The sequence below is a fragment of the Bos javanicus genome, chromosome 1, assembly GCF_032452875.1.
Source record: "Bos javanicus breed banteng chromosome 1, ARS-OSU_banteng_1.0, whole genome shotgun sequence".
Lineage (NCBI taxonomy): Eukaryota > Metazoa > Chordata > Mammalia > Artiodactyla > Bovidae > Bos > Bos javanicus.
In genome coordinates, this window is record NC_083868.1 from 70,351,832 (window position 1) to 70,373,748 (window position 21,917).

General features: G+C 36.5%; 1 protein-coding gene across 3 annotated transcripts in view; it reads right to left on the bottom strand.

The window, feature by feature from the left end:
- Positions 1-335: 335 nt before the first annotated feature.
- The window catches only part of LMLN (leishmanolysin like peptidase), a 50,820-nt gene continuing 29,238 nt past the window's right edge, over positions 336-21,917 (bottom strand). For all 3 annotated transcript variants that reach the window (XM_061411225.1, XM_061411209.1, XM_061411218.1), the window contains 7 exons: positions 21,439-21,515; positions 19,997-20,107; positions 18,250-18,382; positions 16,364-16,523; positions 14,497-14,627; positions 10,521-10,731; positions 336-4,043 (listed from right to left, as the gene is read on the bottom strand). In XM_061411225.1, coding sequence (XP_061267209.1) covers positions 3,943-4,043; positions 10,521-10,731; positions 14,497-14,627; positions 16,364-16,523; positions 18,250-18,382; positions 19,997-20,107; positions 21,439-21,515 — 924 coding nt within the window. In that variant the 3' untranslated portion in view covers positions 336-3,942. The remainder of the gene's footprint in view (positions 4,044-10,520; positions 10,732-14,496; positions 14,628-16,363; positions 16,524-18,249; positions 18,383-19,996; positions 20,108-21,438; positions 21,516-21,917) is intronic.

Below are 21,917 nucleotides of genomic sequence, written 5' to 3' on the forward strand. Positions count from 1 at the left end.
TGAAGAGAGGTAGTGACTACAATGCAAGGAACCAGTTCTAACCAAAGATGTTTGTTGTCCTGAAGATTTCAAGGGCGTTTATGATACCAGTCAGACATAACAGGCAGCCAGATGGATGCCCATGGGATACAAGAGCAAACAACTATTCACTGGCTGCTGCTCTGCACAGCTTAGGATCCTAGCTTCTTGACAAGGGATCAAACCTGTGACTGCTGCAGTGGAAGCTCAGCCCTAACCACTGGACCCCCAGGAAATTCTCCAGCTTTCTATTTTAATAAATGTTTATAAATCATTCCAAAAAAAATTGATGGTGTTAAGTAAAGACAAGATGCAAATTAGTTTCCATTTTTATTAAAGCTTTGTTTTTTCTAGGTAATATATTACACTTAAAGTTAAATACCACAAATAAAGATTAGTTCTGAAATCTACTTTATTAAAAATGTAAACAAAAAGAAAATAATTCACCACTCCCTCCCCAACCCTGACTAAATGTATCAAAAAAAGGTCATCCTTTCAGGTAAGTTCTTTCTTGAGAACAAGTAACACAGACTTTATTAAAATACATTAGTCCTCTTGGCTGCAAGGACCTGGCACGGATGACAGGTGCCAACTATGAAACAGGTCTGTGGGGCTGTGACTGAAGTCCACCTCATCCTGCCAAGATTACTCAAACACCCTCTTCTCTCTCCATTCAGCGTCCAAGGACAAGGACAGTGCTAAGGCACTGAGCACGGGACACTGCAAGGAACACGACGGGGAGGTAAGCCGGCGTACTCCAGGAAGCAGGCCAGAGCCAGCAGTGACCGAGCAATTCTGCACGAGTATCAGTCACAGAATGTTAGAGCTGGAAAGATTCTGAGACAGCATATGGTCATTTTACAGATGGTCTCAATCAGTGAGTCTTCTAATATTGAAGAGAATATTGATAAAATTTTATGGAATACTCTGGAATACTTATTTATGTATCTTATAACTATTTAAACTTCATTATGTTTCACTTTCAAATACTGATAAATTCTTAGCCAATATATTAGGCTGAAACTAACTTTAAGCATAATTTATAACATTTTTAGGAAAAGATGTTTTTCAGGAGAATACAGAGAGATCTATACTAAGACTACCTAACTGCTTGTCAGTTTCTTTAAAGCTGTCAGCTCAAGTCTAACGACATGGCTTTTGCTTCCTTCCTATAAATTCTGTTCTTGAAAACCTGAGAGATAAATTCACTTGTTAATTTTGACATTGGGACCTTAATACTATCAAAATGAACTTAAGTCTGAAATGAAAACTGAGGTAGTCAGTTTTTATAAGCACTTGGCCCCTTCTGAATCAGAAAGGGACTTCAGTCTGCTATCATCAAATTAGCTATTGCCCCACCTCCCTCCACCATGGCTGCAGTCTCTCTGTGAACTGGTTTTGCAAACATAAAGGGAATCACCTGCCACAGGATACTGACATTTAGGTCATTTCAAGTTCTTCAGTTCAAAGCTGAATTACAGTCCACTAATTCTGCACTGAAATTTCAGACTTAAAAATTTTTGTTTTTAGAATATTGTTTTAGAATTTCATCATCTACTAAGTGACTAAACTATGCCTTTTAAAATTTCTTAAAGGTTCAGTCGTTTTCTAAATCTTCATTGAGTATACTATGCACAATCAGTGACAAGCAACCATTTTCAAAACTTGCTGAGGAGGAAGGAAGACACCAGCACAGTTAGTTACCCTCAAAAATTCAAGACTTCTTAACATTATACTGTATCAGATTCTACATTTGTGCAGAGGAAACACTGGGCTACCAGATACCAAGCTTAATAAATATAGATAGAAAAAATGTCATCTATAATATCTTCTTCAGAAATTCATTAGTGCAAATATAATTGTATCAATAAAAATAAAGCAAAAATATATTTCAAGTATAAAAAGCACCATGCTCAGAAACAATACTACCTAAATGGGATTACTGCACAACAGTCAAAATATAACTGAACCTATCACTGTGAGTCTCAAATATATTATTAATCCGTATTATTTTTGGTAAAATTATTTATATAACTTTGCAATGATTCATAATCACATTAGGTATATATGCTTAGATTTATAACTTTCTTTAAAAATATACTCTACATTTTTCTGATTTGCATGATTTAAAGTATGCAGGACAAAGGCAGAAACACCATTATTATTCGCTCTTCTTCAGTTGAGGCTGGCTATGCTAGAGACTCCCAGCATTTCACAAAGACAAAAGCCTCCAATTTAAAATTGTAGGCAGATAAGTATTTTAAATATATGCACTTAAAAAAAAAGAGGTGACTTTCCTTTATGCTGGAGTTGCTGTTTGACTCCAGTGCCAAATAGTAGGTTGGAATTATTTCTTAGTAATTGTGCTGTTTGTTCACTTAGCACAATTTCTTAAACTGAATGCTTGATAACTGTATGCTGAATTAAAGGGCCAACCAATTAATGAATTAATGTTTGTTCAAGGGCTACGTTTATAATGCCATAGGACTTCACAGCTTTAGAGCTCATGAAGTTTCTTTTTTCTTTTTAAGAAAAACTGGACATCATTCATTATTAAAGAATTTCACATTGGGATTACTAAATAGGGTTGGGCAGCTCTGGTATCATGGCAGAACTGCTTCTGGGAACCAGAATCAATGGGTGACATAAAGTGTGTCAAATACAAGGGGTAAAGGACATTACAAAGCAATCTTCTGATTTCTATGGACTAAGTCATACGCTGTGTGGTAAAGTGGACCCTATCGGATAGGCTCTACACCAAACCTACATTTTACTGCTGCTGCTGCTAAGTCGCTTCAGTCGTGTCCAACTCTGTGCGACCCCATAGACGGCAGCCCACCAGGCTCCCCTGTCCCTGGGATTCTCCAGGCAAGAACACTGGAGTGGGTTGCCATCTCCCTCTCCAATGCATGAAAGTGAAAAGTGAAAGTGAAGTCATGCAGTAGTGTCTGACTCTTTTCGACCCCATGGACTGCAGCCTACCAGGCTCCTCCAAACCTAACAGTTTCTAAGCCAACCTAAAAATAACTGCATCCCTGTCTATACCATAATTTCTTTTTATCTTCATTTGTCAAAAAGGAAAGTTCTATTCTTGTTGGATAGCAGTTGTCATAACTATTATCTGAAAAACATATAATTAGGTTTTATTCAATTTGCATGTCTTCAATGATTCACAGGGCAGAATATTTTTCTCCCTCTGCTTCCCAGTTTTTCAAGTCATTATTAAACTAATGGAGAATACAACTGGAAGCTACTCTCTGAAGATCAGTGAGTATGGATATAGCTAGAAGAGGGCTACCAACACATAATGGTTCAGCAGGAAACTGCCACACAGCTGTTTTGAAAAAGGTTAAATCATAAGATTTAGCAAAACAAAAATTAAAAAAAAAACTCATTAGAACAATGATTTAGGTATACGATGTACAGTCATTAAATTTAAACTAGGTATAACAGTTTATGTAGAAATCAAATTATTTTCTGTAAGTCAAAGGACAATTTATACTTTTGAGGACAGGGTCCACAACTTATAATCTTGGAACAATTAGCTGTTCTTTAAATTATTGCAGCAGAGATGAACTCTCCCATTGTTTTAGGTTAATGGAAATGCTGAGGTATGTAATCACTGAAATCTTCACCTTTTATCCCACTTTCAAAGGAAAATTTCAAGAAAGTTATATATCCTGAAATGTAAAGAGACTCGGAGACTTGGAAATCCTTCTCCTCCAAACTTTGAGGCTGCTGGGTTGCTGATGAGGAGTGACCGCTGTGAAGCTCTGCTTCAGGATCTGATTGTGGTCCACACTTCCAAGCCAAAGTCAGGAATGCCACTTCCACCATCCACACAGGCTGGCACTTGCCAGATTTTGTGCTTTGTTCAGAGGAACATGACACAAAGGAATGTCTTTAGAATTCACTTTTCCATTCCTAATGCCATACGCACAGAAGAAATCCAGCCAGCAGAGGAAACAGATTGCCTAGCAGAAGCCAGAGGGTGACCACCAGGCTAGAGGAACAGGAACAGAGATCTAGGGTTGAAAACAAAAAATTGATTTTCCATAGACATTTTTGGAAAAAACTATTGACAAATAGTTTTTTTCAATATTGACAAAATATTGACAAATGAGTAGAGTTAATTATTAAAAGGTGAAGAAGGACCACCTCTGAGAGCAGACTCAAGAGTGACTTCCTGAAATCGAGATATGCAGTCTTTTATGTTTATAGAAAAAGAACAAAATATTTACGCAGGAGAAAAGATATGCCTACCCAATCAAGGTTCAAAAACAGCACCCAAGAAACAATAAAGGTGTCTCAGGGTAGTGGTATCCTGGTAAAGCTAAAGATGCTACACAGGAAAGTAAATTAAATTCTTGGCTATTCCAACATGGGATGCAGGACTCTCCTCTATTCTCCCTTGTCTCTTCTAAGTAGGGTGACCACAAAATTTATCATTCCATATCAGGACATTTTGAAATAAGTGTTGAAATAAATTTTGAGTCTCAAGATGGAAACTAAACTTAGATAACTCATCAAACTAAAACTTAGATAACTTTCATGTTTGTGTAAATGCTCCACTTGACCAGAACCACAGCATATCCAGTCAGCCATCTCCAACCACCAAGTCAACTCTGGGCTCTATACTTGTTTCCTTGATCTTTCTAAATAAGGGTAGATACTAACTTCAGCCCATCAACCTAAGCTGAGTATTTCTTCCTTATTTCCTGCTTATAGACCTTTTCTTTTATTTTACAGTTCTCTGGATTCCTTAGAGACTACCTATGTGAAATAAAATTTGCTTTGATCAACTATTCTCTTTGATTATTTTAATACAATCATAAATAATAACAATCATACCTGGACCATCCCAGGCAAAACAGGACATATGTTTCCCAATCTCTAAATATCCACCCATCTATCCATATCACCCCAGGCTTAATTTGGAAACAGCAGAAGATTTTACAGGTTTTTGGCAGTAGGAGTATATTTTAATTTATATAAGTTGCTCTAATAACTAAAACTATTTTTCCCTAACAATTCTCAGAATGGAGAACAATTTTTAGCAGTCAAGAGACCAGGCCAACCTGACTTTATTTTAGGATGAGTTGTCATTTCTACCATTTTGACCAATAAAGAACCAACTAAGCTTCTAGTCCGACGTTCTTAAAAAGAAAAAAAAGGACTGGATCTTAGAATTAAAAAAATGATAATGTTAAGGTACTACAGATGTTTTTCTGAGAACTAAACAATGTGAAATAAGCATTTTAAAAAATTATTTCATTGTATATAATTCAGGTAAACCATGGGGAACTTATATTCTTTCCCAATGGAACCAGCTGACAAAAATCAATCCTTCTCAAAGTGTGGCATTTGGATCAACAACATCAGTCTCACATGGGAACTTGTTAAAAACGCAAATTCTCAAGACTCCAACCCAGATCTTCTGAATCAGAAACTCGGGGGTAATTCCTAGCAATCTGTGTTTTAACATGATTTTGATGCATGCTAAAGTTTGCATCTTATGCAAGTTTGAACTTCTGACCTAGAGCTGCTGCTGCTGCTAAGTCGCTTCAGTCGTGTCTGACTCTGTGCAACCCCATGGACAGCAGCCCACCAGGCTCCCCCATCCCTGGGATTCTCCAGGCAAGAACACTGGAGTGGGTTGCCATTTCCTTCTCCAATGCATAAAAGTGAAAAGTGAAAGTGAAGTCGCTCAGTCGTGTCCGAGTCCTAGTGACCCCATGGACTGCAGCCTACCAGGCTCCTCCATCCATGGGATTTTCCAGGCAAGAGTACTGGAGTGGGGTGCCATTGCCTTCTCTGTACTGTCCAATATGTCTGATAGCTATATGTGCTATTTAAATTTATTTTAAAGTAACTTTTACTGTTCTTTTTTCTTTCTGCAATAAACACACTTTTTTTTGTGGCGGGGGGGGAGGACTATCATTTGCTGATTTTTTAATAGATATATAATTTTATTTATTTATATATATAATTTACTTATATATTGTGCTGAGTCTTTGTTGCTGCACGAGCTTTTCTCTAGCTGCGGTGAGTAAGGCTACTCTCTATTATAGTTGTGGTGCATGGGCTTCTCATTGGAGTGGTTTCTCCTGTTGTGAAGCACAGGCTCTAAGGTGCAGGCTCAGGAGTTGCGGGACATGGGCTTAGCTGCTCTGCGGCATGTGGGATCTTCCTGGACCTGTGTCCCCTGCAGTTGCAGGCAGATTATTTACCAATCAGCCACTAGGGAAGCCCGCTGATTTTTTAATTGGCATATAATTGCTTTACAACGTCGTGTTAGTCTCTGCTATACAACAGTGTGAATCGGTTATATGTATATATACATTCCCTCCCTCTCAAGCCTCCCACCCCTCCCCATCCCACCCTTGTAGGTCATCCCTGAGCACCAAGCTGAGTTCCCTGTGTTATACAGCAGCTTCCAAGTAGTATATATGGAAGTACATCTATTTTACACATGGTATGGTATATATGTCAATGCTACTCTCTCAATTTGTCCCACCCTCTCTTTCCCCTCCATGTGCACAAGTCCATTCTCTACATCTGCATCTCTATTCCTGCCCTGCAAATAGGCATTTCTTTTTTAATGACATATTTTAGGTGAAATGCAATAAAAAGTAGCCTCTAAATACCAGCAAATATTCATTAGACTACACTATATACAATAAAGACATAACTTTGAGCTACAGCTACAGTCGATGAATGTGATTATTTTGCCTCTTTAATGGCAAAATCAAAGTCAGATTAGAAGGCACTTTGTCAAACCATGTTAAATGTAACCAGTTTGACTTTATTGTTTTAAGTCCTACTGATTAAATAGCATTTTTATTTTAGTTTTTTAAATATTCAAGTGTCAGGGTGAAAAAAACAGTATAAGAGGACATATAATAAAAACTTGGTCTTACATCATTTTCTTTCCATCAACCCCAACCCTGTTTTATCTTTGATGGTTACTGCAGGATGGGATGGGGAGGGAGGTGGGAGGGGGGTTCAGGATGCAGAACACATGTACACCCATGGCTGATTCATGTCAATGTATGGCAAAAACCACTACAATACTGTAAAGTAATTAGCCTCCAATTAAATACATGTTAATTTTTTTTTAAAGTGTAAGCTTAAACTACTATTTCCTAAGTTAGATAAAACACTCCTGCCATTTAAGGTGATAATTTAACCTACATTATGTTTCACCTTCTTTTCTTCCCTCTCCTTACTTATTTATATAGTTTGTCTGAGGTCCTGTATAAGCAAACCTCTATTCATGTCCCATATACTTTCCACATTATCACTTGGCTTCCTGTTAAGATGGAAATATTAGCACCCTTATGCTTTTTTATTCATTTTCTAGCTTTCAGGAGATGGACCGACTCTTTTTCATTTCCAAAGCATGTGTATATTTATGTGTATGTGTTTATTTAAAATTTTTACCATGCCGATGTTTCTCTTGATCAAATTTTTAGAATTTTTACTATATTACTGGTGCTTTAAAAAACTGGATTTTGGATTTGTTGATCATCTCATTGTGTCTTTGTTGGTTTTCATAGCATTCTTCACTTTGATGGTAGCAATTAGGATTTTTTTTTTTTTTTTGGTCTTCTATTTACTATAAAACCTCTCCTTCCTTCCTGATCAAATGTCTTTCTTTGGTTGGCTTACACAAGTGTTTCTCATTCTGCTGGTGACTTAAAATTTTTTTTAAACTAATTTTTATTGGAGTATAGTTGCTTTACAATAATGTTGTGTCACTTTGCACTGTACAGCAAAGTGAATCAGTTAGATGTGTATATACACATAGCCATTAGGTATATGTGCTATCTAAATTAACCAAAATAAAAATATTTAGTTCCTCAGTCACACTAGCCACATTTCACATGTTTAATAGTCACATGTGACTAACGACTGTTGTATGGGGCAGTACAGATTATAGAACAACTCCATCACCCCAGAAACATGTACCAGATTAGTTCTGGCCTAAAGCATTAGATACGAGTGGTCTTAGTTGGAATAAGGAATAGATCCTGGAGTTTCTAATAACACAGACATATCCTTTTATTCCCTCATTCTCAATTTGATCCAAAGGAAATAGGAGGAGAAATGAACTAGCTATTGTTTATCTGCTGTTGGTACTAAAATTTAACAAGCTAAAACATTAAAACCATTAAAACATTAATGGTGGCTCTGGAACATTTGTCATCCTTCAAAAACACTGCACTTTCTGTGACAGTACTCTACAAAGGAAAGATACAAAGAGGGTGTTTCAAAATGAATGAAACGACCCGATCTGGGTTTTGATCTGCACCTTATTAGTTGTAACAGTGAATGTATCACTTAACCTCTTTCTACCTTAGTTGTCTCACATGTAAAATGATAATTCCTACCTCATTAGGTTTTGTGATGATTAAATACATGGATATAGACAGAGCACTCAGCAAAGGGTCCAGCATTTAATAAATGGAAACAAAACAACCTCTACAATCTGAAGAGATCAGGAAGAATTTAGAACTAAACTGAGGTTTGACAGAAAACAACAAAATTCTGTAAAGCAATTATCCTTCAATAAAAAATAAATTAAAAAAAAGAATTTAGAACTAAATCTTTCATATTCACTAATGGAAACTACACCTAAAAGGCATCTATTCTTATAATATTTTATACATTTTCCAAAATTGTGGTAGTGATTTAGAGGTAACAATCCTTTTTTGAGCATGCTTCTTTATAGAACTAGTTAACAGGAAGAAATCACAACATAGTACCATAGAAAATACAACACAGCACCCTAAGTACCAAGTAGAGTCCTAGAGAATCCTGAAATCTAGGGGTGGTCTTGAGCACCCCTAACACAAGTATTCAGATCCCCAAACTCACCCTCTACTTGTAGCCCATGTCTTGATAAAGCTCAGAATGTGGGAAAGAAAAAAAATTAAATTTTAGAGATAAAGAAACTTTGAGCTGTAAAGTGAATGTAGCCCTCTATTTAAAACCTAACTACAAAACAAACAAAGGACTATATAATTCCATTTAAAAAATACCTCCAGCTGAGAAAATGAAACATGGCCTATTTCAAAATGTCAAACCGTCATCAGTTCAGTTCAGTCTCTCAGTCGTGTCCAACTCTTTGCAACCCCATGAACCACAGCACGCCAGGCCTCCCTGTCCATCACCAACTCCCAGAGTCCACCCATACCCATGTCCATTGAGTTGATGATGCCATCCAACCATCTCATCCTCTGTCGTCCCCTTCTCTTCCTGCCCTCAATCTTTCGCAGCATCAGGGTCTTTTCCAATGAGTCAGCTCTTTGCATGAGGTGGCCAAAGTATTGGAGTTTCAGCCTCAACATCAGTCCTTCCAATGAACACCCAGGACTGATCTCCTTTAGGATGGACTGGTTGGATTTCCTTGCAGTCCAAGGGACTCTTAAGAGTCTTCCCCAACACCAAAGTCATAAAATTTCATAAATCATTTAATAAAATATCACAGACCATAGGTCAAAGCTTTCGTTGAGAGTTCATGAATTTTGCTTTTATAACTCTTAGAAACAGGTCATCAGCCTGTTTGCACATCTTCATTAATAGGGAAGGCACTCTTCTCAAGACAGTCCCTTCTATTCCTCTCCTGGTTCTGAATGATTTTACTGAATCTATCTCCCTACAACTTCATTTTATTAGTCTCCATTCTACTCTCCAGAGTCTCACAGAATGAGTAAAATATCCTTCAGTGAAAACCACTGTCTTTGCCAGCCTGTCTTTCTATCTCACTGTGTATATCTGCATCTCCTTGCACCTATCTCTTCTTTGCGGACATGTCAATCTCATCTTAGAACATTTTCCAGTGTCTTTCCCACTCTTTCATCTCACCTAGTTATAATACAACTAAAATATATTTAACTGCTTTTTTGTACTCAATGAACAGAATTTTTACTCTTAATTTCAAAATGAATGGCTGAAACATTAACTTTTTATAACTGTCAGGGAATTTTTTGTGCCAGTCAGAGGTTCTCTGCATACAAAGTTTCCTCACTCTCGCTCTTACTGAAGTGACGTGTCAAGTCTGCTGCTGCTGCTAAGTCACTTCAGTCGTGTCCGACTCTGTGTGACCCCATAGACAGCAGCCCACCAGGCTCCCCCGTCCCTGGGATTCTCCAGGCAAGAACACTGGAGTGGGTTGCCATTTCCTCCTCCAATGCATGAAAGTGAAAGTGAAGTCACTCAGTCGTGTCCGACTCCTAACGACACCATGGACTGCAGCCTACCAGGCTCCTCCGTCCATGGGATTTGCCAGGCAAGAGTACTGGAGTGAGTTGCCATTGCCTTCTCCCACGTGTCAAGTCTACCTACCTTTGATTTCTAACAATGAAGGGAAGGAGATCTTCCCATAAAACTGCAATTAGAAGAGAAGATGCACAACCTGTTTTAGAGCTTCCTTGTGGGGAATTTTCAACATCTTCCAAAAAAAGTCCCTCTCTACTCCAACCAAAGAGACTACTTACCCAGGGGTAGTGCTCGAGTCAGGTTAACAGCTGGAGGATCTGTTTCTGGAGGACAGAGCTCGCAGAAGTCCCAACATGATGGGCAGAGCAGGTTTCCATCATGAATCCACCCATTCATCTGAATACTCACAGGGAGGACCTGCCCGGCCCGACTACACAAATATGAAGTATCCTGAACCCAAACCTTCAGACCTTCTGGAGAACAAGAAACCTTCAAAAGGTTGGAAAAAAAAAAAAATCAGATCAGCAAGATTCTAGTATGTGAACCTTTCTTAATTGTAGGAAAACGCAGTAGAATTTACTAAAAATGTTGGCTATAAAAAACAGTTTGGGATGTGGGCATATTTTAATCTCATATAAAGAGGGTTAAGTTATTCACGTCCTAAAAGGATTTCACTCTCTGGTAGCAGTTCTTCAACTTTGAGTCTAATACCTTTTAAAAAATCAATGAAAGCTATGGACACTTTTCCTGAAAAACACAGGTAACACACAGCTTTACATACAATGCAGATTCACAGACCCTGGAAGCCAAGTCATCAATAATAACATTTCTGTAGATTCTAGTATCCTCCTATAATTCAGTTTAAATCTCTATCAAAGAGCCATGAATCATGTTACTCTTTCTACAAGTTACTAAATTTTGTAAATCAAATTTGTATTAGTTTTTATAAATAATATATGCTCACTGTAAAAAAAAAAAAAGCATACAGTATAGAAATAACAGAGTAAAAGTTTGTTATTTTTATCCCTACCCCAGATCCTCTGCTCAGAGATGAAAATGGTCACAGTTATTTAATAAAACTGGTAACATATTTAAAGGCAGGATTCATATCTCAAATACAAGGGGTAACTAATGAAATTAACTTTAAAAGGCAAACATATTAAAACTAACTTAAAAAAATTTTTAAATGAATATTTACTTCAAAGTTGTTTTCTAAAAAGACTTCACATTATGCTGCTGCTGCTGCTAAGTCGCATCAGTTGTGTCCGACTCTGTGGGACCCCATAGACGGCAGCCCACCAGGCTCCTCCGTCCCTGGGATTCTCCAGGCAAGAACACTGGAAATGGGTTGCCATTTCCTTCTCCAATGCATGAAAGTGAAAAGTGAAAGAGAATTCGCTCAGTCGTGTCCAACTCTTCTCGACCCCATGGACTACAGCCCACCAGGCTCCTCCGTCCATGGGATTTTCCAGGCAGGAGTACTGGACCAGGCTCCTCCGTCCATGGCATTTTCCAGGCAAGAGTACTGGAATGGGGTGCCATTGCCTTCTCCAAGAAGGCCTGAGGAGCAGCTATATCCCAATAGCAAATAACAATACAGCTACCACCCAGACTAGTTTCTAAATACCTCACTCTACTAAAAGAAATGAGAGCTCCTTGGAGAAATGACTGATTCCAGAGCTGGGGCAAAGAAAGTGAAGATGAACCTAAAATATCTTATGCTAGAAAGCAAGGAAATATTTTAAAAAGATAGGACAAGCCAAAAGGACACAGGAACCAATCCAAAGGGCTTCATTTGGCTAAATCTGGGGCAAGCTGAATATCCAAACAATGATACTAATGGTAAAAGCTATTGAATAAAATGCAATCCATGAGTCAATACAGACTTAAATGTATAAATTAATAAAATGAAAGTATAACAAATATGTTACTGATATAGTACTTTCCCCCCAACCCAAATATTTACTAATTAAAAAGGGAATTAACTAAAAGAGAAAAACAGCTTGACAGTGGAGATGCCTGGTAGATACCAGCGAGTTAACATGACCAGCAGAGACAAATCAAGAGTGCACCACCAAAAGCACACAGCCATCACTTCTGTGATTTCATTGCTCAAAACATTATACATGAATTTAAACATGAGGAAACATCGGACAAACCCAAATTGAGACATACCCTAGATAAGAACTGGTTTGTAATCTTTAAAAGTGTCAAGGTTATGAAAGTCAAGAAGACTGAGGAACTGTTCCACATTGAAGGGAACAGAGATGTGACAACTACTTAATAGTAGTTAAATTAGTCCAGATCCTATTACTAAAAGGACATTACTTGGACAATAGGCAAAACTTGAATGGGTCCAAGAATTAGATATATCAATGATAATTTCCTAATTTTTTTTTTTTTTTAGTACTGTAGTCACATAGGAGGATGGAATACATTTTAAAGTATTTGGAGTGAAGGGGCAGACATCAGCAATTTACACTTAAATGACTCATATTTTTGTACCATTCTTGTAACTTCTCTGTCAGTGTAAAAAAAAAGAACAAAAAACAAAACAGCTAATTGTTTAGAAATCATACACATTTTCCTATATAACTGGTTAAATTAGCAAAATTAACTGACAACACGAGGTACTACAGGGAAGCCAAGTACATTTAATCTTTGTAGATGATACATAATCCCTTTGTGGTGGTGGTGGTGTAGAGAATACACTGAAATAGGCTGAAAAGGTCATTCTCCTATTAAGGTTCACACTGTTCCAGCTTTATCCCCTTTAACCTAATATTCTCACTTAGGTGAATTTATTTCAAAAAATTAATTTTAATAAGGTAAAGCATGTAAATATACTTTAAAAGCATTTTTACATAGTGAAAAGTGAAAATTAACTCAATATCTAAAAGGAAAATGATTTCCCTAATTATGATACTTTAAAATGATGCAATGTTCTATAGCTATGAAGAATAGTAAGTATTATTATTGGAAAAAACTTGGCAAAGGTATTTTGGCCTATATAAAAAGTACTAAGTAAAAACACTAAAACAAAACTATGTATTATGATTACAACTAGATAAAAATTATGTATTTAAGCAATACATAAATCTTTAATAGAATGAATTTATCAGAAAATGGTTGCTGGATTATAGTTGTCAGATTGTAACTTGAATGTGTTTATTTTAAATTATTTTTTGTAAGGTTTCAAAGATTATTTTACATGAATTATATGTGGTGTGTGAATTATACCTCAATAAAGCAGTTACCAAAAAAGTTAATTTTAAAGAAACTTTAAAAATAAAAAGTTAAATTGCCAGATACATTAGTCCACTTAGCTCTTGTAGGTGAAATGGCACAATGAATTTTTATTTTTCAGTTTTCAGGATCACACTCTGTTCCCTGACATCCATTAGTAGAGTATAAAATATTCATTAGGTTGCTGCTACTGCTGCTAAGTCGCTTCAGTCATGTCCGACTCTGTGCGACCCCATAGACGGCAGCCCACCAGGCTCCCCCATCCCTGGGATTCTCCAGGCAAGAACACTGGAGTGGGTTGCCATTTCCTTCTCCAATGCATGAAAGTGAAAAGTGAAAGTGAAGTTGCTCAGTCGTGTCCGACTCCCAGCGACCCCATGGACTGCAGCCTACCAGGCTTCTCTGTCTGTGGGATTTTCCAGGCAAGAGTTCTGGAGTGGGGTGCCATTGCCTTCTCCATTCATTAGGTTGGATGCTCCTAAATTACAGAATGCCTGCATCTCAGTAAGTTCTACGGTAGTATAGTCATTTAATACTAGACAGGCAGATAATAAATCAAGAAAATAGTAGTTTGCTCTCTTTGGATTTCTAATTTCAAAGAAAAAAATCTACTGAAAACCAGTAGTTGATTTATTAATTCTTAAATACATGCCTTCTTCAGATTTTACAAGATTATAGTCTTTTTCCACTACAAAGTAGTTTTTTAAGAGCAAAATTACATATTCCCTAATATTTCCTTAGGATATATGCCCAAAAGCAAAATTATTATAAAACATGTTGATATACAGTAACTGCGTAACTTAAACAAACAGAAAAAGGCAAATTCTCTCAAAGAAATGACAATATTTTGACAAAACAAAAACATCCAAACTAATAGTTACAATAAATAAGCTAAAGTAGTAAACAGCAGAAATAAAAGATACAAAATATATTTGAAAATATAAAAGCCATATAATGAGATACAATTATATAGTATTTGGTATAATTATTAACAATCATATGGTTTACCTGATAGCATCCACTCCCCCAGTCCGGGTAACTCAGCTTCCTTTCACATTTTTCCATGACAAATGCTGATTTCTGAATTAGACAAACTGAATGAGGCCCATACTTTTCAGCACCATAGTTTTTAAAAAGGTCTGAAGCAAACCAGAGAAGTTTTCTTTATTAAAAATTGACTTTGGACTCAAAGAATAAGAAACTGAAGTATTCTACTCTAATGATTAAAAGTTGCTTTTAAAAATCACACGTGTTTCGTTAGTGTTGGGATTCCCTGGTAGTTCAACTGGTAAAGAACCCGCCTGCCAATGCAGAAGACTTGGGTTCACCCTGGGTTGGGAAGACTCCCCTGGAGAAGGAAATGGCAACCTACTCCAGCATTCTTGTCTGGAAAATCCTATGGACAGAGAAGCCTGATGGGCTACACTCTTATGATTAAAAGTTGCTTTAAAAATCAAACATGTTTCATGGAAATTGTCAATTAAAAAAATTAAAAGAAAGAGGAAATTCCAAACTCAAACTGGATTCTCAATAAAGGAATTAGGAGAAAACTATTCTATCAGAAACAAGAGATAAAACTGGGCCTAGAGCACTGAAGTTAAATATACAGAGGAAATGGCACTAAGAATCACCTTCAGTGGTGGTCTAAATTAGGAGTCACTTCCCAAGTGACCCATGATAAGATGAGGCCAATGATTTAAATAATGAAGATTTTTTTGGGGAGTGCTATTACTTTTGCAATATGTTCCTGTATTTTCAACTTGTGCCATCTCCTGGAAGTCAATAAATGATAGGCTGATCTAGTCTTAGACTAAGCACAAACCCACAAAGTTATGGGGTAGACTAAATGACCTCTAAATGGCTAATGGACAAAGGGGTGGAGTCCTTCCTTAAAGCCTAGGAATTTTTAAAAAAAGAGAAAAAAAGCCTAGGAATAATTTTCTCTCTCTACACTTAAAACAAGTTTCATCTTTTGAAAATAGATGGTTCAATTAGTCCATTTTGAAATATTATAGAGATAAAACTTTATTTTATATCAGTTTTTAAAAATCTTAATTGTATAAGCTAAGAAAAAAAATATAAAATAAAACAGAATTTTATATTTATTTTATTTATGAGTATTTTAAAGTCTTCAAAGCACACAGTGACCATTTCCTAAAAAATGCCATACAGTTTACTTCCTTGATGACCTGATCATTTATATATACTAACAGAGAATAAATAAGATGGCAACACATCTTACTACTTATGGGACAACAGTATTATTCTGATATCTGCAGAATGACACGTTATGTCTAAGTAACATAAAATGCACACTCCTCAGGAGAGGAAAAAATAGGATACCTAATATGATATAATAAAAAGAGTTCTGCATTGGAAGATCTCGCACTGACATCAATTAGCGATATTACTTAGTATATCTCTTCCCTCATCTGTGAAATTCAATCATAGTATCTTCTCTATGTCTCTTATCAGGTTTTTAGAAGAATAAAATGAAATGATTAAAATCAAAGTGCTTTGCAAATGAGAAAAATGTCATGCAAATATAAGGTATCACTATGGTAGCATATACACAAATGTGCAAGTGTATCTAATAGCTAACAATTCTTTCTATGTGTCATAATTCTAAGCACTGAACTATATTAATTCATTTAATTCTCACAACTCTATGGGACAAGTATTATCTCCTTTGCACACAGGAGAAAACTAAGGTGCAGTGAAGTTACTTCAAACAGGTAGATGGCAGTGGAATCACAAAATAAACTCCGACAATCTGGCTCTGGGGTCTATTTTATATTGTTGATATACACTATTTTATATTGCTTATATATACTTTCAATATGTATATAACATTTAACTTCACTAAACTACTGACCTGGTTGATTTTCCAGTACTCTACAATCTGAGCTGCGCTGATATTCACCACTTAAGTGCCAACTGAATTCCTGACTGAAAGGGCAGTAGTCAGCAATTTCTACTGAACCACCGTAATAAGGCAGATCTTCTGCAGGTACTCCAGTGAGTTCATCAAAGTACTACAAAGAAAAATATATTAGGAAGGCAGGAGAGTAAGAAACATTCTATAAAATCAATATGAAGCCCACAGGCAATTTATAGCATCCCTCTAATGCTATATAATACAAAGGAGATATTAATCTATTTTTTTCATACAGAGTAAACACAAAAAGACTAATTTTTGTGTTATTTGTGGTATTTCAAGGTTGTAGTAGTTTTAGAAATAAGCAAGGTAAGTAAATTAGTCTAAGTTAAGTTTTTATTAGATGACAAATTTGATTAATGTCTTAAAAGGATACATAGAAAGAGTTTTAAGAGCTGACAAAACATAAAACTAATTCATAAAATTAAGATGTTTTAAATACAATGTACTTCAAATGTTTTTAGGAGACTTAATTTATATGTTGTTTTGACAAATTTGAAAAACCCATGAGAAAATCAATGAGATAATATATAATATTTGGAAATACCAAAGGAACAAGGTACCAGAAAAATTTTAAAGATTTCACACTTCATACCAACTCACTGAAGTACAGTACTAAGTGCAGAAATATATATATAGTCACTGCCTTACAGTGTCTAAAGCACTCAATGGGGTTATAAACAGGTAGGAAGCTCAAAATTTAGAAGCAATCACTTTAAACTCACTTCTGAGATAATTTCTGACTTGTGGCTCCTTTGTCAATGGCAGGCAGTGTTAAAGCTTTTTTAGAAATAGCCACTTCAACAAAAAGCTTAAAGCCTACATCAGAGATTCAGACTGAACATGTGGGACCACTGCCTTCACCTTTTAGATACCATTAGGCAAACTTGTGTAGAGCAGAAATTCCAAGCCTTCTAATTAACTGGATTAGAGTACTTCAGTTACTTTTTTCTTTTTAAAAAATATTTTTATTTTATATTGGAGTGTAGTTGATCAATGTTGTGTTAGTTTCAGGTGTGCAGCACAGTGATTCAGTTATACATATAAAGTATCTATTCTTTTTCAAATTCTTTTCCCATGTAGGTTATTACAGAGTACTGAGCAGAGCTCCCTGTCCTATACAGTAGGTCCTTATTGGTTGCTGTTGTTCAGTCGCTAAGACGGGTCTGACCCTTTACGACCCCATGGACTGCAGCATGCCAGGCTCCTCTGTTCTCCACTACCTCCCAGAGTTGGCTCAATTCATGTCCACTGAGTCAGTGATACTATCTAACCTTATTGTTTATCTACTTTAAATATATCAGTGTGTACATGTCAGTTCCAAACTCCCAATCTATCCCTCCTCTCACCCTTCCTCCCTGGTAATCATAAGTTCGTTCTCTAAGTCCGAGTCTGTATCTGTTTAAAATAAAGTTTAGTTATAAACTTTAAAGTAAGTTTAGTTGTATCATTTTTTTTAAAGATCCTGCATATAAGCGATATATTTGTCTTCCCAGTCAGTTCCTTTCTTCAAAGAACCTTGTTTTTTTTTAATATAAAGATGAAGACTTTTGAAACAAAAAGAAATAGTTTAAAAAATACATTAAAATAAATATTCTAAATGTCTCTTACCACTACTACTAGGCACTGCTAGATATCAGTTAATTGCTATCAATTAACACAGTTTATAAAGAAATGTAAAACTTCAGTTTTTTCTAACTTACAGAAAACAAATGGAGCCTGACAAATTGAAAACTTAAGAGCTTAATTCACTCTTCCAATTCAAAATGGAGACTTCTTTTTAAAAGGTTTACTCCTGAAACTGTGCCCCAAACAAGTGTTACCTGGTATTCCTGAGGTAAAGGTTTTGGAAACTTCTGCAAATTGCACACTGCAACTGCTCTCTGGTCCTGTCTGCAAGTTAACTGCAATGGATTACTTCTGAGTGTGTTACAGTAAGGGTTCAGCATCTGTCTCCTGCAGACAAAGATAAAAATACCATGGTATCAAACTCTAAAGAAGATATTAGAAGTCTATTTTAGAGTTTGTCTTTTCTGTTACAATTTCAATGCTTTTAACATTCTTTTTTAATTAATTGATTTTTAAAAATTTTTGGTTGCACTGGGTCTTCATTACTGCATGCAGACTTTCTCTAATTGCTGTGAACAAGGGCTACCACACAAGTCCAGCATTTTATGATTAATAGAACTTTCAAATAATATCAGCTCAGTTCAGTTCAGTTGCTCAGTCGTGTCTGACTCTTTGCATCCCCATGAACCACAGCACGCCAGGCCTCCCTGTCCAACACCAACTCCCAGAGCCTACCCAAACTCATGTCCATTGAGTCAGTGATGCCATCCAACCATCTCATGCACCATTCTTTCATTCTTTCTGAAGTTATTTCTCCACTGATCTCCAGTATCATATTGGGCACCTACCAACCTGGGAGTTCATCTTTCAGTGTCCTATCTTTTTGCCTTTTCATACTGTTCATGGGGTTCTCAAGGCAAGAATACTGAAGTGGTTTGCCATTCCCTTCTCCAGTGGACCGCATTCTAGTATACAATATCATTATTCCTAAAGAAACCCTCCAAAGTAGAACTAGTATTTTCATTTCACTGATAAATAAATAGTTTGAGACATTTAGCTTGTCCAGGATCATATAGCTGATGAGGGATGGTGATGGGACTTAAACTTCTCTCTCCAAGGTCAGTGCCTTGCCCATTAGAGAAATACCTGGTAACAAGCACTTCTTCTGTTGAAGATGTTAGTCTTACTCTTCTCATCTGGGCTAGGTCTCAAAGCAGTTTTAATCACTCAGAGTTTCTACTAAGGAGTTTGAGGTCTGAGTTAAAAGCCTGCTATGAGGAAAGCTGTTCATAAGCAGTAACATGAAACACTGCAGCTACTTTTGGGACAGTTAGTTAACTCCAGTACAACAACCTGATCTGCTAGTGTTGTTGTTCCCAAATTTTGCTGCACATCAGAATCATCTAGAGAAACTTTTAAAACCTCCATGCCCACCTTGCACCCCATACCAACCGAATCAGAATCTGAAGTCAGGAATCAGGCGCTGGTATGACTTATAAAAGGACAAACTGATCATTTTAAATTAATCAAAATTAAAAAATTTTGCTTCACAAAAGCCCTATTAGGGCTTCCCTGGTGGCTCAGTAGTAAATAATCCACCTGCCAATGGAGACATGGGTTCAATCCCTGTTCCAGGAAGATCCCACATGCTGCAGAGCAACTAAGCCCACGCGCCACACCTACCGAAGCCCACGCACTAGAGCCGTGCTCCGCAATAAGAGAAGCCATTACAATGAGAAGTCCATGCACTGGATCCGAAGAGTAGCCCCTGCCTGCCGTAACTAGAGAGTAGCCCCTGCTTGCTGCAACTAGAGAAAGCCCTAGTGCAGCAACAAAACACCAACATAGCCAAATTTTTTTTTAAAAAAGGAACCATGGATGGTTTCTACACATTTTGAAATTAAACGGTTCACACCACATTTTGAAAACAGGGACACTGGATACAGAACAAAATCAGAAGTAAACTGTTAGCAAAGACAATAAGAGGAAATGCATCCTTACTTTTGTCTCTGCTGATCAATCCAGAATTTACAGCTCCTCCTGACAAAGTCACAGCCCATTCCTCGGCCCCAGTCTAATTTCTCAGCCATGCTGTAATTAGCTTTATACCAGCTGTGGAAATAACCCAAACAAAGCACTTTATATTACTGTCACTTAAAAAACAACTCCAGCGTATCAATTATAAATCTTAACAATGAGCAAACTAGGACCTCAAAAAGGCTTTTAGTGACCATCCCCACAGATGAACATTTACAACCAAAGTCCCAGCTGCACAGGATCACTGCAGCAGGGACTTGGAACCTTTAGTCTTGAGGGAAACATGAATACTTGAGGGTGCTTTTATATTTGAAAAACACTAAACCACATCATGTTTCCATTGTAACTTTCAAAGATGATATAAGTCACAGAGGAGAAAATGTTTAAGGTGTGGGACAAGGAGTATAAAAGGCAACGAAACAGAGAGAATGAGAGAAAAACTGGAATTCTGTTGCATCAGAAAATGGAAGAAATGTTTTAAAATTAACCAGTGCCATGATTTCCCTAGTGATTCATACACTCCAAGATGCTTCTGCATCCTACCTGTATCTTAAAGAAACCAGCATTATTTACAGAAGGGCTAGAAAAACAGAGCAGCAGGACCCCTTCTGTTGGTCATTGCTTATTAAGGGATAAATGGGAAAGAGTGATAATAGCGCTAAAAGGAATCCAGCATTTTTTTTCTTTTCAAAAATATGAATTGCCCTACTTGGTCCACTGAAAACTGTAAGAAACAAGGACAACCCAGTAGAAATTAACGGAGTCCCTAATTGTGATTTCCAAAAGCTATTCTTAATCAAAAGGAGCATTCCTGTGCTCCTTGGAAGATTGGCTGATGCCAGATCTAGAATACAGAGCATGGGCAAATCAGTCTGGTACATCTTGCCATACTAAAGAGCAAGGAAGCTATCAAAACTGAGACTCATCAAAATAAACCCAAGAGCCCACAAAGAAAAAGATTCCCACTGGACTCATTTTAAAACAGTATTCTGTTGCTTTATAAGAAAGTTCTACTGCCTTAAAAACCAGGAATCTCTACATAAATCAATTTCACTTGTAATTAAAAATACTGTTTATATAAGCTTTTCCTTCATATCATCATGCCCTCTATTTATTAAAAAAAAATCTCATTTATTTATTTATGAGGGATTTAGTTTTACTCTATTACATACCTCAGGGTCTCAAACATTTACTGAATGAATGAATGGAGCTGATATAGGTAATGGATAGCTAACTGAAAAAAAATTTTACAACAGGTATATTTAAAAAAAAACCAAACACAGGTATATTTATCTTCAGTGTAAAATATATTTGCTTAAGTTAATATTCTTTTCATCTTAATAGTAATCTTAATATTCATTTCATTTTAATAAACAATTCATGTAAAATTCTCACAGCTGTCTTACCCAGTGTCCTCCATTAATGCCAGAGTGATTCGAGAGAGGACTCGGTTCTGGGTATGAGAACCAGTCATTGCTTCATTCTGAAAATCACCAACAGATTTTAATTAGAAGACTGGATTCCTTGCAATTCCCAATAATTTCCGTGATTGCTTTGATGTACAGGCAAAACGTTGAAGGTGTGAGAGACTGACAAAATGTTGATTTAAAATAGTAAAATATACAAGCTTTCTTTAAGATGACAGACTGAAGCTTAAAGCAAAATCTACTCTCTCCCTCAAATATCTATATTGTGTACAATTTCCCTGTAATGACAGATAACTAGCATTTAGAACTCTGTGATGAAAATGAAGATAAATATATGGAAACAGAAATATTATTTAAAAAAAAAAAGAAATATTATAAAAACATTACACTATTAAGGCAAAGTAATACTGGTGTTTGAGACAGATGCCCAGATAATGGAGAGGAGAATGGAATACTTG